The 18,820-nt window shown below is 40.9% G+C and overlaps 1 protein-coding gene across 16 annotated transcripts in view; it reads right to left on the bottom strand.

The window, feature by feature from the left end:
* Nucleotides 1–18,820, bottom strand: part of znf536 (zinc finger protein 536) — a 329,669-nt gene that overhangs the window by 97,202 nt on the left and 213,647 nt on the right. For 13 of the 16 annotated variants that reach the window (XM_069901729.1, XM_069901722.1, XM_069901730.1 and 10 more), the window contains 2 exons: nt 14,876–16,516; nt 362–466 (listed from right to left, as the gene is read on the bottom strand). In XM_069901729.1, coding sequence (XP_069757830.1) covers nt 362–466; nt 14,876–16,516 — 1,746 coding nt within the window. Of the gene's footprint in view, nt 1–361; nt 467–9,239; nt 9,736–14,875; nt 16,517–18,820 lie in introns of those variants that run through there. The other 3 variants (XM_069901733.1, XM_069901738.1, XM_069901737.1) reach the window with 2 other exon arrangements.

The following is an 18,820-nucleotide window of genomic DNA, read 5'->3' as shown; positions in this document are numbered from 1 at the left end:
AGCTCGTTTTCGGTTACTTGAAATCCAGTTAAGATTAAAGTGATCGAATCTAGATTAAATCGATCATTAAAAGTAGAGGCATTAAATCAAAAGAACTCTGCACGTTTTTAGCGTGACATGTCCATGACAATAAATTCTGATCATTGTTTACGGATTTACTGCTAAAATTGAAACATTTCCCCAAAGATGGAATATGTTGTTTGGAAGTAAATCTCAATTTATATTCAAAGACAATTTCAATGAAGGGTAAAGGGGCAGATTGTGCCATCATGGTTTCTGCGTTTATTAAAACAGAATGTTGGTGAGCGTACCCTAATGCGTTATCAGTTTTGGTAAATGGTTTTAATGCTGCAGCTCTTACCTGTATGTGACCTCATATGGGTCCTAAGGTGGCTGGGCTGGTTAAAGACTTTACCACATTCCTTGCATGGAAACTCAGTGTGTTTGCCTTGTGTCTTCCCCAAACCTAGGCATGCATATATTGTGAAAAAATTTGCAGTTAGGAGCCATAGAAGAAGATAGAGTCATCAGTGAAAACCAAACAAAACCAGACAGAAAACCCAGCAAATTTCCTGGTCTTCACATACAGTACTCAATATCAAAATCTCAACCTGTTATTTAATTGAAGAAACAGCTTGAGTTGGCATCAGAGGTGTACTGCAGTACACCACTGGCAGGCCAGTTAGTTACTTATTCTAATAAAATTCACTATAATTTAGTTTCTTTGATAAAACTTCAATTGACTTCAAGCAATTATTTCCATGAATTTTAAACACAAGGGCCAAGAAATTCATTGTTGTAATTTTTCTATTAAAATGTATGTCTTTCCAACACTATTTTACAAAGTATTAATAGCACAGTGGCATTTTAGGAACAGTGGATGTTACTGAAAATCTTGAGTTGGATATCTTGCAGTTGCTATGTAGCTGTGTCCTCATCGGACAGCCTTTAAAGACACACATGTGAAACCTCATCAGCACTCTCCCAACTACTTTCTTTCTTTTAGCATGTTTGCCTGTCATCATCCCAGGTTTACTTCCAAAGCTTATGGATCACACCACCTGCAGAATGGGCAGACTGTGGGCTATACAGACCCTCCAGGTATCCCTGCAAGTAATAGTAGGTGGATGTTGTCAAGGTGATGGCCACTTGGAGCAAATTTCCTTCCTTTCCTGCTGGCCAGTATCAAATCCAACCCACAGCTACACATGATCAAAGAATTTACACAAGATTTCTTTACATCTGCAGCTCCAGCCTTCATTCCATACACACACACACACACACACACACACTTCTGCTTCCTTTATTCTACTCTTCTTTCTTGCCAAGACTGTCTTGATCTTCTTCTCTATCCTTTTCATGACCCTTATGGCTTCACAGGTGACCCAACAGTACTCTGTGAATCTTTCCATGAATCCTCTGAATTCCATAATTTTGAAGCCATTTCCATGTCTATTAAATGCAAACATCCAAGAAGGTTAAAATTTCACGTAGACTTAACCATTTCTCTCAATGGCTTCCTCTTGTCAATGAAAATAACCAAGAAGACATGCCTGGCAGAAGGGAATGCAAACAGGTAAACTTGTCTGAAGCAATATGTGAGTGTTGGCCCTGCATCAGGCAAGGCCCAGAAACCAGGGAAAACAGAGCTTGTATGACCTTGCACATCTCACCACCTATCTCGTCAGTTTAGGTTTCTTCATTCATAGGCCTGGTACCTCTTAGCAGGACACTCAAATCCAAACACTCACAATTAATGGCACCTTCAAACGTCAGTACTTCATTAATTTGACATTATAACCAAGGGCAGTCACCCTGCTCATTACTGAACTGAACCTAGACGGTTCTCTTGCATAAAACCATCCCACCCAAAAAGAGTATTTTCTGAATCAAGATCAGGAAAAAAATCCTGAACCAAGTCTAGCACATCATCTTAAAGGGCAGTACTGCTCAGCTGACCCTTACCCCAATTCACATGTCTATTTTTCTTTTCACCTCATATAACATATTTTTTAATGTGTATAATCAGTAGGGGAGAAGTACAAAACAAACCAAAACTTGACTGCTTCACGTGGAAAGGACTCATAAACTTTGAGCAGAGTCCTCAGGAAGGGGAGGGTTGGGGGGGGGGGGAGCATAGCCAAAAAAGTTTGAGAATGGCTGTTCTAAAGACATGAAAACAACTACATATTCTGAACATCTGTCCAGAACCATGAGAAAACAGACCGGTAGGATCTGAGGATGTTATACTTTCTCAGGATATCACAATCTCCCCTGCACCTGATGACACTCAAGGATTGTCCCAATCAAGTTTACTTCCCCAGCGCACTGGCACACCTATATCATGGTTTGGAACTGACCAACTTTCTTTGGACCATAACCACTTACGTACTCCAACCACTGTAACTAAAATGGAGCATATGATTAATTTTGCTGTTGATTGGCACCCTGAGAGGACCTCTGTGTTCCAGGGCTAGAGTCAACCTCTCAGCACCCAGGTCCCAGCCACACATTGTGGTGAGATGATAGCATTTCCAACCCTGCAAGGAAAGGAACAAAAGCGATTGATAGTGGATAGAACTCGCTGCATTGTTTCAACAAGTCCCTTTCTCTCCCAATTGTTTTGTTCCCTGAAAGTTGTTTCATTTGTGCAGTCCATGTTGAGAGGAGGCCACTTAACTTAATTGATAGTAGCTTAGGCTCTTTCTTTTTATTCTTTAGTTTGTTAACCTTTATTAACCAGTTGAACATTTGTGCAGTGATCATGTTAAAGCACAAGATGAATACCAATGTAAATTGTTTCATCTTGCGTAATATAATCTTGTTCTTCAGAAATTTGACATTGCTATCCTGAATGGCATTTGTCCATTGCTGGGATAACCTTCTCACAATCGATCTAAAGAAGGATTAGTCAGGCCAATCTATGGTGACATGATGTGATCCAGACTACCTTATACACTTATTCAACAGTGGCAGCCTGCTGTTGTTGAACCCCCTTACAGCTTCATTAATTTATGTTAGCGTGATCAAAGGACATGCAGATGGTTCAAGGGGGTTTTATCGTGATTTAGTGCAGAGATGGGATTTCCTCAGAAAATTGTACAACAGTACAAAGTTAGGTCATGACATGGGTGATCCTCTTGGCAGAACATGAGGAAACAAGGGTGATCTCAAATAAGCAACTGCATTGAACAAGGTCAGGCATCATAAGGTCATATAATGCCTTTCAGCTTGGGAACCATCTGCCATTGAAATGTCCTTGCTGCTTGAAGAAACACAGAGGAGTAGCACATTGTTGCAGTATTGTGTTTCTTTCATGGAGGCTGCACGAGAAGACTATGACCAGAGTCTGGCTGTCAGAACTATGAATGTAAGTCTGTGACTGAATGGACTGATATGCCAAATGAGTAACATTGTTAGAGATTTGGCTGTAATTCCAAATGAGACCATGAGGTCTAATGAGTTTATGCCTTGATCAAGCAAAACAATTACCATTTGCAGCTGTTGCCTTAATATTCCTTTGATTCAAGAGCAGATTAAATGTTCTTATGATCTCATTGAGTTTCCCTGGTGCTTCGCATTGGACTGATACTGACTGATTGCAAGTGTTCAAAAGTGGGCCATTTGATGAGCCCCTATAAGACGCTGGGTAGGTCACGTCTCCAGAATGGAGGACCATCGCCTTCCCAAGATCGTGTTATATGGCGAGCTCTCCACTGGCCACCGAGACAGAGGTGCACCAAAGAAGAGGTACAAGGACTGCCTAAAGAAATCTCTTGGTGCCTTTGACCACCGCCAGTGGGCTGATATCGCCTCCAACCGTGCATCTTGGTGCCTCACAGTTCGGCGGGCAGCAACCTCCTTTGAAGAAGACCGCAGAGCCCACCTCACTGACAAAAGACAAAGGAGGAAAAACCCAACACCCAACCCCAACCCACCAATTTTCCCTTGCAACCGCTGCAACCGTGTCTGCCTGTCCCGCATCGGACTTGTCAGCCACAAATGAGCATGCAGCTGACGTGGACATTACCCCTCCATGAATCTTCGTCCGCGAAGCCAAGGCAAAGAAGAAGAAAGAAGAAGATGAGACAGGCAAATTGGAAGAATTGATTCAGAAACATATTCAGTTTCTGAGACAAAATCAAGATACAGCAAGTTTTAGACTTGACAAGTGAAAGCAATGTGTACAAAGTGGATTTTCAGTTTGTTCCATATTTTTCAAATGACATAGGAGAATATTCAATCCATCAGGTCTGTGCTGGCTCACAGGGCAATCCCATTTTCCCATAACATAGTCTCCATATTAACTTAACTTTTTAAGTACTGGGCAAAATGTATAGCGGCTAATTAACCTACCAAAATATGGGAAGAGATCACAGCATTGAGAAGAAGCCCACTTGGTTAGTGGAGAACGTACAAGCTCCACACAGCACCAGAGATTGTGATTGAACCCAGGATAATGGAGCTCTGAGAAAGAAGTTATAATAATGTGTGGGTGATAAATTTCAGTGTTACATTGACTGAAGATGATTCAATACATACCCTGGTGACTTAAATATTCCAGAAAGAGTACAAGCCTGCATAAAATCAGTGAATGCGATGATGAGAATGAGAATCTTTCCTTGATCAGGTACTGCCTCTCAGTAGGTCACTTGGGAGAAGTCTGGCAAATAGCATGGCCTGTGAAGGTCTGCAGTGAGTGGCTGCTCACTGGTGGCCCTGCCGCTAGTGCAGACCTGGGAGAGAGGAGAGCGAAGAAACATCACTGCTCCACAGGGTTCCACTACCTGGTCCTCAAGTTGACGCCCCCATACAGGCTTTAAACTGTGTTAAAGGAGCCAATAGTATTGGTAAGTAAAACTGCAACCACGGGTCTGTGCCCACGATGGTGGCACCTGTGCTCGCCAGCGGTTGCAGATTCCAGGGAGGAGCAGCAGACCCCAGAAATGAGAGAATGCCACCTTCCACCCTGTTGAGAAGCAACAGGGAAGGTGACCATGGCAGTGAACCAGCAAGGGGCTCGGTGGGTGAGGGACCCCCACAGGTTGCAGACGGCTCATGGTCAGGGGACCTACACAGGCTGTGAGCAGCTTTAGACTGGTTCTTGGGAACCAGGTACTGGTGCCGTGATTCGAGAGGATGATGAGAGGAAGAAGGGTTCCCAAATGGCCTTGAGTGCCGAAGGTTTCCTGATCGTTTTGCAGCTTTGGATCCAGAGCTCGTGCAGCCGATGGATTAAACAGACATCCGAGAAGCTGCAGAGGTGCTGGAGGCAAATCCACAGACACAGACCTCTCTGTCTTACTGGAAGGGGTGCCAGGCGACACTGATGGTGACTGTTTGTTTTAAGGTAGGCAGAAGGCAACCTTATGTAATATTACATGTTCTGTAGTATTACATGATAATAAAAGAATCTTGCATTCTCATCTTTCTCTTCTTCCGGTTACTCCCAATCATCTTTTTCCTCCTTGTATCATGGCTGCTTGTCTGTCGCTTACTCCCAATCATCTTTTTCCTCCTTGTGTCGTGGCTGCTTGTCTGTCGCTTACTCCCAATCATCTTTTTCCTCCTTGTGTCGTGGCTGCTTGTCTGTCGCTTACTCCCAATCATCTTTTTCCTCCTTGTGTCGTGGCTGCTTGTCTGTCGCTTGCTCCATCTCAGCAGGGGTATGTCTAATCTTGTTGACGTGTGTATTTTTCAGTGCTGTGCAGACCACTGCAAAGTAAGAGACTCTGTTGAAAGTTGAGAGCCTTGCCAGACTGGTGCAGATGGCGCAGTTGCATTTTAGCAACCCCATGGCGGTCTCCAGAAATTTCCTGATCATAGTGATGTTGTTCAGCTCATGTACTTGAGTAGAGAGTGAGCAGCCATTTCATCAGGAAGCAGCTCCACCAGGATGGTTTTGGGCCCCTGAGAGTTGAGAGGTGACTACGCATTGGTAAGGAAAATTGAAATGTGCCAACTGTCGATGTGCCTGGGATTGACCAGTTCAAAGGCCCACTTGGATAGTCAGACCTCATTATTGGTCATGAACAGGACCTTCACCTGAGTGTACATTTACTTGCAGTTCCCTGCTCCCGTGGGGCTGAAAATGTAAAAAAAACATTAGTCACTTCCCCAATGCAGAGGCAAGGGGAAAGCTGTGATGCCTGGCAACTGTGACCTGGATTGATCCTAGAAGATGAAACTAAATAGGACCATGACCTTGCCTTTGAGAGTAGTCTGAGCACGTGTATAACCTTTTATGAGAACACAGATCTCAGAGCTGACCACACTGTGCTTCTGATAAGTGTAAAGAAGTCCACAGCTCCCTGTAAATCCTGGATGAATAACAATGTTGATAATCCCTTCTTTGCCTCATGCAAGTTTGGTCCAATGGATACCTGCAGCGTCTAAGAAGCAACTATTGCAAACCTGTGTCATCCATCGAGAGGAGTGGCAGGTCAAGATAAATCGCCTTTGTGATTCTTGCAAGCAGCAGTGACAAGGAAAGGGCAATCTTCAGTGCAAACAGTGTGCAAAATCAGCTGTCAGTCAGCAGTATATCACAAAGCAGTCTGGCTACAAACGTCAGCCACTTAAGAACTTGAATTCTTTCTGACCAACCAGCTCCATTAAAAACTGTGGCTCCTATGCACGGGAAATGATGGACATTTTTCGCATTATTGAGATGAAAATCTCATTGAAGATGAATTTGGGGCTTTGCTCTGGGTCTAACACATTTGAATGAATTTGCTGCTGTAAAACCATGAAAAATCACACCCAGATATAAGCAAAAAATGTTAGTGATTGGTGCTAAGACACCTAAAAATGTGTGCAAAACGGCATCGCTTGCATTGATGGAATTTTTTAATTTGCAAAACAAATATTCAGCATTGTGTAAATGAATCTCTCGGCCACCATCATCAACAAGTGTAAAATCGTATCGATGAGTTTGTGGCTGTTCTTTTTTTTCTGCGGCTGCTTATTGAAGTCTCTTGGGTAAAAAGTTTCTATACAACAAACCAGCGTGGTCAAGGAAAACCCAATGAAATAACACTGATTTCATGAGCACGTTTCATTATCACCGGGTCAACCAATTAAGTAAGAATAGAGTTTGATGATACAGGCTCATTCATGATAAAGCAGGTTATGGGGACCAAACAGATTCCTTTAGGCCCATTACAAGACATTTGCCTTCAAGATCTACAATTACTTTTACACTCAGAATTGGTACAATTAAAGTAATATAAGGTGATGTAACATAATTCCTGATTTCAAAGGTAAAATAATAAATCTAAAGTGTAATAATTGTCTTGTAGGAATCGTACAACTCTCCAACGACTGCTCCCTTTCCCTACCAATATTCCCCTCCCTTATTCCTGCCACTTATATCTGAGGAAGACAGAAGAATTTTGACAGTATCTTGGCATTTCAATTTGCCCTCACCAAAACCATCCAAGCCCGCTGTTTAACCACAGAATCACGGGAAAGTTATCATGATCCTTTGCAGCACCAACCTCTTCACCGGTCTTGTAACCTGCCCAATATCTCGACCAGCCCTTTTGTTGTGACTAAAATTTAGCACTTTGGCTGATGTCATAAATTGAACAACAGTTCTGAAATGGTTCCGGATGTTGTGTGATATTTGACAAACACCGCATTTATAAACCTTGGACTAGAAATTCGTTTACTCAATTCAGAAAAAGGATGTTGTGCTTCTAAACATGTGCTTAACCTGGACAAGAACAACTCAGGACATAACTCTGTACCAAGAGGTTGGCTGTTAGTGAAGAAATGGATGCTGTGCTTTTCACAAGCTCCAAATCAGATATCACCAAAATAAATTGCAAAATTGGGTCATCCTCACTTAAGAAATCGCCATTGCAGCTTTCCGTCACTTAGAGGCAGGGGTATTCACAGATGGCAGCTTCTGGCTAAGTCCAGAGCTGACACTCCTCTGGAGATGAAGGAAACAGCAAGTGGATAATGGAAGGAGGAATTGAGGAACCTGGATGGGGGAAGGGTTGAACAGCACGCTGTTGAGGATTGTGTTGCGCCACCCCGCGCGCGTGCACATGAACACACGCACACAGGCACACACAGGGATGATGTTAATAATGTCAAAGACAAGATGGGAATTTCAGAGATTAGGGTGAATTATCATGAATGGAAATGCCTGAACTTATTGCTGTTGTGTTGCCTTTCTGTTGGAAATAAGGACAAATACTTCAAGGCAAACAAAAAGTTCATTTTCATAAACGATTTATACAAATCTTTTCAATCCAATTTCTGGTGTCTTAGCTCATGCCGGGAAATATGTCACTTCATTTATCAGTAAGACTTGCATTCTCCTTGGTGCACTTTTATTCATGTAAAACTTGCCTAAATTATGGTACAACATGCAAGATGAGTTGATATTGAGATTTACAACCTCGTTATCTGATAAAAATGTTGCTTATCTGCTCGCAGAACAACCAAGTTTTACTGACTGCATTTCTCCGGAATGGCATTCGTTAAGGACCTCAAGCTGAACACTTTGTTCTCAGTGAGATTGCTTAACTTCTATGAACCCAAATGCAACATCACAGCTCTGCCTTGGTGGTCTTGCCATAGAAGTGAGGGTGATGATCAACAACTCTGTAGTGGAGAGAGTGGAGTGCACCAAGTTCCTTGGAGTTCACTTAACGAGTGACCTGTTGTGGACATTCAGCATCTCCTCACTTGTCAGGAAAGTGCAACAGCGACTGCACTTCCTGAGAAGACTGAAGCAGACAAGACTACCAGCCACTATTACATCAAATTATGTCAACCTTCTACAGGAGCTCTATCGAGAGCATCCTGACCGGCTGCATCATAGTGTGGTATGACTGAGAAATGGATTGGAGATCAATCCACAAGTCCCTAAGAGTGGCAGAGAGGATCACTGGAGTCTTTCTTCCCCCACAACAACGTGATCTACCAGGATCATTGTCTGAACAGGACACACAAAATCAGTGAGGATCCCTTCCAACCTGTATACATCATTTTTCAGCTGCTCCCATCAGGAAAGAGATACAGGAGTATTAAAGCCAGCACCACCAGTCTGAAGAACCGCTTCTTCCCACGGGCAGTGAGAATGCTGAACAACCAAAGAACTGCTCACACTAACCATCTGAGACTCTCTTATTCATGAAACAATATTTATTTATTTATTTGTATATAGAATACTTGTGCAGCATATGTATTGTTTGTGTTATATCTGGTTGTGTGTCTGCATGCTTTGCACTGAGGACCGGAGAACACTGTTTGGTTGGGTTGACAATAAACTTGACTTGCAGACTTGTAAACTTGATCAGTCTCAATTTTTTATCCTCAGATTCATGCTACTTCTGACTGCTGCCAATGTTTCATGGTTTGCCGCTTGGTGGTGCATTAAATGGAGATATCCAAACTCCACATTCAAGGAGAGACTTCAGCCACTTTTCCTTCCATCCAGAGGAGCATGCAGGACTGGCTTGGAAATTTATCTGCCAGGACTGTTATTGGCAGGAGGACTTGCAGAGACATTCCTTAAATGTTTCCTTCCTGTCACTCTGGTGGATCTCAATAGTACGCCCTCCCCCTTAACAAAATTGACAGACTTCCTGTGTGTCTGGTTCTTCTGACTCTCAGAAAGACTACCAGAATGCCTCTATTAAATCATTCGCCGCAGCTGAAATAGTTTGCTTTGCTCTTTAAGAGCTGACTTCAGAGATTGGACCGTTGGGCTACATGCTGCAAATTGCAAAAATAATGATGTCAGTTTCTGCACACATTACACAGAGAATACTCATCGATGAACCTCTCAAGTGAAGATCTTACATTTTGTAACGTTTTCTGTATTTGGGTGATCTGTAACATTGTTTTAATGCCAAAAATCAAAAGGAAACTATTTTTAGTAGATTGTATGTGTAATACAGTCAGTAGCAATGGTCCCCACTACACTTCCATGCACAGAAAATCTTTCCACTGGCAACTAATTGTTATTGTTGTGAACAGAAAATGATTCACCAGCTCAGCCAAAACAAGTGTAAATAGTAGAGAGGGCAATGAGGGTGGCATGGTTGGTGGACCAGTTAGTGTAATGCTGTTATAGCGCCAGCGATCGGTACTCGGGTTTGAATCCCACACAATCTGTAAGGACTTTGTTCTCCCTGTGTCTGCATGGATTTTCCCTGGGAGCTCCAGTTTCCCCCATTCAAAACGTACTGGGGGTGTAGGTGAATTGGGTATAATTGGGCTGCACGAGCTTGTGGGCTGAAATGGCCTGTAGCCATGTTGTATGCCTAAATTTATTTTTTTTTAAATTTGATGTGTCTAAGAATAATAGTGGCATTTAGTATAGATCATCCTTCCTTCCCACCTCACTACACAGCCTGAAATACCTCTGCCCCCAAACATTTTCTGCATTGGAACTTCCTTGCACTGAAGGTCAATGTTGGAACAAAAGTAGCCATTCCACTGAATTATCACTGATCAGTGTATCAACTGCATTAATTGTGTTTGTTTCATATTCTTGAATCTTCATAACAAACACCGATCTATCTGGGTTATCTTCAGAAATAAGACTCAACCAGGGGTGCAGTGCCGCCAGAGCTCACCAGTGCACCTCTCTGGCAGTTCCCTCCCCCCCCCCCCACCCCCTACTGAGCACTATTGTGAACATACAAGGAACCTGTTTCTTCCACGACCAGTCATCCTCCTTACTCATCCTACCATTTGCTCTCAATTATACGACGTCAAATACAACATAGTGGTCGCCAAGGCCAGATCTTGCGAGACCTCCTTGTCACCATATTTGGTGAGCTCCGACACCTAAAAAATTAGCACTGCACCCCTGCTCACAACCATTTGATTTTGTGTGCTGACCTGCTCTTGCATTAAATTGATCATTTTCCCTATCACCAACTTCTTATTATAGCCACTAAAACAGCACCCAAAACAACAGACGGAGTCTGGAATATGTAGGATCTTGAGCATCAGAACACTTTCCCAATGGACTCATTCAACTGCACTATTTCAATGACTTTAGTACAGTGGCTAAACATAACATTATTGTTTAGTCTTACAAATTAATATTAATTTTGAAACATGCTAGTGGTGGATAAGTGTGATGATCTTTACTGATGTTAGTGAAAGGGTAAAGGAGGGAGATCACACAGGAAAGTTGGAATCTGAACATAACACTTAGCTTAACATGTGTGTAGGATGGGGGTGGGAGACAAGAGGTTAAAGACAACTTCTGATGAGAGTGGAGTGCTGATGTGATGGGAACACAGTCGCGGGTGGTGCAAATGCAGTTCTATTTATCCCAGTGTTCAAATCATTAAAGTGAATAGCTGTGAAAATTTAAAGCCCTGCAAATCAGGCTCAATGAGTTGTATCTGATCTTGTAAGCTCTGCTGTCAACTCTGTGCCAGAAGCAGAATCCACATACATTTACACCAATCTCATCAAAAATATAACAGTCTTGTTAGAAGCAGATAAGCAGCATTAGTTCAAGCAGGTTGTCTCTTTTTGATTAATCTCAGTCCTTTTTCCACCAGAGCTCTTAATTTTTTTCTCTTTTCAAACACTATTCGTTGCCTTCAAACCAACATCCTTGTAACTTTTCCTGTATGTCTAAAATTTGTCAGAAATAAATGTTGCTTGACTTCCCTTTCAAATCTATGAATTTTCTTGGGTACTCTATTCATTCCTCACTTTAGCATTTGTAGAATTTTGTGACCAGTAACCTTGCTTATTGTACAGATAGTCACCGACTTAAGACTGATGCCACTTACATATGAACAAAAAAATACTATATAATTTTTTGAAAAATAAATAAAAAATACATGTAAATATAAAAATTACTCTTTTGTGGTAAAAGTAGGGGTCTACCTATGGAAAATAGCATCCATGGCAGGGGTGGCCTTGGTGGCCGCCATGTGGTATTTGATGAACGATAAAATGGATACAGTGAATTTCCGATTTACGTCCACTTCAAGATATGACTGATTGTTCAGAACGGAACTCGGTCGTAAATCAGGGACTACCTATATTGAAAATATGATTAAAACCCCTTGCCCAGAAATGCCAAATGATTTTTCTCTCTCCATGGATGCTACCTGACCTGCTGACTATTTTCAGCATGTTCCATTTTTATTTGTTATTATATACATCTTAAAAGTTCCATTGGTACACAATGTTCCAATGGAAATGCTTTGTATGAATTTCCTATGACCACAAAAATTAGAATCTAATCATAACATATTTGAAGTCATGGCAAAGATGAACACATTACAAAGGTGCATCCTACATCATGAGATAAAATATAACAATGGTCTTTATTTAGAAGTCAGACCAAACTTGTATCTCATTAATTTATATTTCAAAGTGTCCTCATTCATCTTAATTGGTGTATCAAATTATTGTGCATTTATCCAAAATCCATGCTTCTATACTTTTATACAGTTCAAGTTTGTTCATTGTTTTGTTTAAAATTAAATCAAACAAAATTTAACACTCAAAATTAGTGAATATATTAATGTCTACATTGCATCTTCAACAATGAGAAGCCACAAGGACTCAATGGGCCAGAGAGAATCCCTCGAGAGAAACAGGACAGTTGTTCTCAGTTGAGATACTTTATCATGATGAATATGGGAAAGGGAAATAACAAGGGGTGGGTGGAGAGTCAATGAAAGGGCCAAGAGATGATAGAAAACTGATTAGGTGAAGGTGAGACAGGGAAGAGAGTAAATTACCTTCATCCCAATCATTGTTTCTGTCTGTCTGACCTCTTCCCATTCTCCTTGCCCATTTCAGTATTTGCACTCACCCCAACCTGCCCCCAGTGTTCTCTGTCCCACCTCCCCTCCAGCTTCTCATCATTTGCTCAAGATTACAGCCTCCGTAGTTTCTTGTATCTCCATCTCATCTGGGTAACTCATCTTTTTTTTGATTGCTTCATGGGCATGTTTCCTACCTGCAGCTAATGCACATGTACAAACCATTTAATAAGATGCACCTTCATTTCACCTCCCCCCCCCCTGATGTTTCTTCAGCCATGTTCAGTGCACAACTCACTTTAGAATTTCCAATTGCTTATGTTTCAAGAAATATTTGCAATATTTGTTCAAGTTGAATGTAAATTTCTCAAAAACAAAATAGAATCCAAAAGAATTGTTTTAAAGCAAAAGACCCCTGTTTTCTACTAATTCTGGATATAAATTATATAGACTAATGTGCTTTCCAATAATTTTAACTAAATCTCAGGACTTGTACCACCCCATATGATTTTGATCTTGGCAAAAGTTGTCATCTCAACTACTGGCAGGCAAATAATGCGACAGAGAGAGTTTTTGTTCTCCCAGTCACACTGCTCCATTTCACGCAACCTATATTCTTGCTATGTCCAAATGACATCAACATAATCATCAATTATTGAGGCTGCTGAACAGCTAAAAAAAAATCACTTCAACGACAACATTGATCCACTTTCGGCTAGATTACCAGTAACATTTTTAATCATAGCTGATAGCAATCATAAAATATATATTGATAGACCATCTTACTTCTAAAAGTTGGCATCAGTATAAATATAACGAATACCATGAAAGATGGACACGCTCTACTGAATTGCTCTTGGAACTTTTGAGGCAGTTGCTCTGAGTAAGAATGAATGTGAATAAAGAACTTGTTTCACATACAAAAATTAGCTCAACATATATTACACAATAAGTTCTTCCACTGAACCTCCAATTTTAGCCTGTCTTATTTCAAGTATTCTTTCATGTTTTCCTAGAGAATGTAAGGACAATTTAAGTGATTAACTGGCAAAGAAATTTTATGGATTACATTACTCCCTTTTTCTAGTCAACAACATAAGTTTATCAACCTTTATTAATTATTTGTTATCTCATCTGAACTGTACTGTCCAAAATGAGCAAAGTGATTCAATGTTCAGCTGATTATTCAGATGTAATTAAATCTGCACAGAACTGCAATCAATGTTTGTAGATAAATGATTAACGTAGAAGAGGAAATAAAAGAGGCTGGGATTCATATTGGGCCTTATTACACATCTCATAAATGGCTCAAAGTGCTTCACAGGCAACTATTACACACTAAAATGCAGAGACTGTTGTTATATAAACCAAAATCAAAACATTAAATAACTTTATTCTGTAAAGCCAATGCTTACTTCTGAAAAATTATAAGTTAAAGAATGCTTGGCCTGGAAAATGCTTTTGTCTTATAAATTAAAGAAAAATCATTGAGATAAGCTCAACTGCATGTAATATTACAAGGAATGTTACTATATATTGCAAATTTTCTTCAAGATTAACAGTCCATACTTTATACAAATGGAATTGCATTCAGACAGTGACAGATATTTGAGTGAATTCTATTCTTAGCTTGCTATTCATGCTGCTATTGATGTTGTTTTTACCAGTGCAGGATCTTTTCTGCTGAAATCGGAGTCAATGCTAAAGATAAATTGAAAAGCTGTGGAGATTTAGAGCTTACCAACTCCTTCACTGTTTCTTAGTTGTTAGCACCATGTAATAATGCTGATGGTTTATTTTTCAGTATCTATCCATCAAATGAAATAGACCCCATACCTACTTCCATGGTCACCTCTCACAATAATCAAGCATCCAATTCATTCTTCCCTTGAGCTACCACACTGCTCTGAATATCTACACTCACAGATCTGAAACAGGGTCACTTCAACTTAAACAAAACTTAGGAAAATTTAAAAAAACAGACATGTAGTACAGAATAATTTTTCAAGTTAACTTTGAAATTCCTTGGAGGCATGACTACAAAAGGGGTTCAGCCAGCATATGTGTTCACTGCATTTTAAAATATGGATTTATTTGACACCCACCTGATATATCTGCTCTCTTGGTAGAGGTGCTACTGCTTCTTGAAATATTTCCAATACCGTTGAAAGCTGCCATGTTGTCTGTGCTGTAAGCCCTCAGAACTGACAGCATGTTCATTTGCTGGTCCAAAGGTTGATGATCATGGACCTGCTCCGGTTTGACCAGCCCCGGTGGAATATGGTGAGATGACAGAAGATTTATATTATGCCAAGGTCCACCTTGATGTTTCCCCATGGAGCTCAGAAGATTCTGTGATCCTTGCGGAAGTGCAGCACTGCGAATCAAATCTTCTTCATCGGAAGTTTCTTCATCAGAAGTTGATGGTTGGTTTGTGTCAACTAACTCATCTTGATCATCTACGTCTTGACCATCTACAGACCCTGAATCATCACTACATGTTGGATTACCTGCTTCACCAGAAGGGCTCATGCTTGTTGTCCCTGGTGAAACAAGATTCAGGGAATTTGTAGGCATATATTTCAGTTCATTTTCATGGGAAGAACTCAAGATAGAGGTTCCTGGGCTGCCACCAGTTGAATATTTGTGAAATTGTTTGTAAAAGTCTGACACTAGAGAGCTAAGACTGGAGTCCATAGGATTAATGCAAGACTTCTTGTGATCTCCTAATGAATCACCAGATTGGCCTTGTTGAGATATTTTATCGGGGGAAGAATCAGCCTTGTTAAGTAATTTCTTAGTAACAACAGGAGAAATGGACAAACAGGTTTTCTTTGCAACAGAGGGCTCTCCTCGCAGATCGTTTCCAATTCCAGCTGTTCCTGAAAGATTTTCTTTCCTTTTTGATTTTCCCAGGTGATTTGCTTGAAGATGAAGAACCATTAATTCCATTGAAGATGTTGTGAAAGAACAGAATAAACACCCATGCCAAGTAATGTTATCCTGAATGGTAATGGTTGCACCAGGGATTGAAACAGAATCGTGTGATGGAGGTCTCACAGACAAATCCAAAGGTTCATACTGGGACTTTTCTGCAGTTGGCCTAGGTTTAACAGATGATTTTTCTTCGGACGACTGACATTCAACTTTTACTTCGGACTCTTCAGAGCCTGCATTCTTTCTGTGTTTCTCAAGTGTTAGTTTTGAGTTAGCCTGTTTTAAACTTGTATTTTCACCATATGCCCTTGCCAATATTTCTTTCTCTTTCTCCAAGGATCTCAGTCCAAAGGTGTCAATAAACGTTTGCAAAGATCCTTGAAAATTGACTCCATTTCCAGCAAGGCTCTGGAAAGCTCTGCTTAAATCAGAAAGACTTGGCGTTTCCTCACCAGACACCTCAGGATTGGTTTTCAAATTTTCCGATTGCTGTTCTGATGTAACATTGGGCACATGTCCCTGACACTCTGAAGAAGAGAGTACTCCCACAGGCCACTGCTGAGGAGTCAAGCTACTCCTAAGGTCAGTTCCGGGCATATTTTTCATAACCCCTCTCAGTATTTCTGGTCTGATAAACATCTGGGTTGTGCTTGCTGGCTCTTCGGAATGCTCTTGGCGAGTGTGTGTTTGCCCAAGTAGTGGGCTTGTTCCATTCTGCCGCTCCCGATGATGACGTTCCAAATGGTATTTCAGAGAAGCTGACTGAGTTCCAGCATAGTCGCAATGAGGGCATTTATACGGCTTTTCACCTAAATAAATAAAAGTATTAACTTTAGTGTTTTTTTTTTACAAATTACAAATGCTCCTCTGCAATCTGGGTTAAAAATAAAACAGTCTTAGCTTTTGTTTGAGAAGGAAGACAAAACATTGTTGAAAAAGCAGAAATAAGTTTCAACATCTAGAACTTTATAGGTTTTAATACAATCCTGAAATGAATGATTTAAGACTTACCATGCAGTAAATCATGGATATAATTAGCAAATGGCAGGCTGCACAGGTAATTTATCATTATTTGCGAAGCACCATTCAAAAATTAATTTAACAATTTTCAGAAAATAGCACTGGTTCAGACAATACTGCAGTTCAAAGCATATTTGATACGGAGACAAATAAAAGATTTGGAAAAATAAAAAACAATGCTGCTTTCTTTACTTTTATTTCTATATTAATTTAAATGTGCAAGTTTGTGTTCAAGAAAATATTTTATCAAAACAATAAGATTATTATCCTGTGTTCATTGAGCAGGATTTTTTTAGGATAAATATCCTCCTCATAACTGGATGATGCATATTCCATAGATATTCTGTTTTGAAGGGACATGGTTTTCACTTGTATAATATGATTATGGACATTTCGATATAGCTCAAGACACAGGATTTTTCAGCAACTTTTCTCCTCCCCTTCTTTTACAAATTACATTATCCTTTTTAACTCTAAAGGTAAATGGAAGATAATCATTTCATTCCATCCTCGGCACCAATATCTGTCAGGAGGTGTTTTTATGGAGGTCTCCACTTCGAGGCTGGCTCCATCCGCAGGGGAAATTTTTAATTTACCTTTTTATAGAGCAGCCCTAAAAGGCCGCTCCAGCGTCGTTTTTATGCAGACTGATACCTCGGTGTCGCCTCCGGAACCGCTGGGGGTGGGGGGGCCATAGCACCATCCATCATAAGTACGTGGTGAGCAATGGTTGACTTTGTTACCCATAATCCCCCATGTAGCTGCAGCTGGAACCACTCTGGGAGACACAGTTCCAGCTGCAGGTGGGATTATGGGTAAAGAAGTCAGTCATTGACCATTTTCACAATGTTTATATTTCACTCTCACTTACCTGTGAGTTCTTGGTTCTCGATATTACAAACCATCAGTGGAAATAGTCATCAGTGGTGTGGCTGCACCGCCACCCATCGCCACACCTTCGGGGCCCCGTCTTTGTGATCCTGACTCGCCATGACCAGGAAATTGAAAAGGACAAAGGAGCAGAGTGGCAAGTCCGGGGCCCCGAAGATGCGGCGGCAGGTAGCAGTGGTGGCCACACCAGTGATGACTGTTCCACGATACTGTGGCATAATATGTTTACTAAACAGTCCTGGGTCACTGGCTGATTACAATGTCATCAGCCTGCCCCTAGCCAGCCGCTTGCAGTTGGCTGGACATTTATGGAGCTCTCTGCTCCACCTCTGAAACAAACCTACAGAAGGATCGGAGTTGGCGCCTTGGAGCCGCTCACGGGCCATTTATGAAGGTAAGGTTTGTGAGGGTGGAGATTCTCCAGCTTTACGTTTGGATTTTTTTGCTTTATGGAAGGGGCCTTGTGAGATTCTGTTGAAAGTTATTATCTCTTGTAAATCTAAAACAATAATCTCTAATTAAAAATGTCCTCTCATGTTCTCTAACCTGAAGCGGTGAGATTACAAGAATGTTTGTGATGAGCTTTACTCATTGGCCTCAATCAGTAATGCGATCTCCAGTCCTTACTCCAATAAACTCAAAATAAATCTCAAGTATATAGATTTATATTGTATGCATTTTTCCTGTAAAAGAATGTTCTATGTTCTTATCACAATGTTAAGAACAATTTCAAAGTCCAAAGTTCTAGCATTTTATTCATTTGTCCTCGACATCGTGCTTCTGGTAAGTAAACTACACAACACTGTGGTCTAGAAATGTGAAGGCTCTTGTTTAAGCGCACATTGTAATGAGTGGGCAGCTGCATAAATCACCGTGGTGTAAAAGAAGCATCTGAAGGCCAAACCCGCAAGAAGAGTTTCCCTACCTAGCTTAGGACTGGCTTGGGATTGAAATGCTCTGTTGGTGACTTATCCGTAATTGTCCAGCAGATGTATTTGCACATAGGCAGTTAATGGGGACATTATATTTGGCAATCCGCACTGACAAATTCACACAAGATGGGGATGGCAAATGCTCCTTGAATATTATTTCATTGAAAATTAAAATAAGACCATTTCTGGCAATACAGTGAAGCTGAAGGAGAATTGATAGGTGGTAAGTGACTCGATCTAAAGCTAACACAAATCAAAAGCCATGGTCAA

The sequence above is a fragment of the Narcine bancroftii genome, chromosome 10 (assembly GCF_036971445.1).
Source record: "Narcine bancroftii isolate sNarBan1 chromosome 10, sNarBan1.hap1, whole genome shotgun sequence".
Lineage (NCBI taxonomy): Eukaryota > Metazoa > Chordata > Chondrichthyes > Torpediniformes > Narcinidae > Narcine > Narcine bancroftii.
This window is presented reverse-complemented; position numbering and strand designations above follow the sequence as displayed.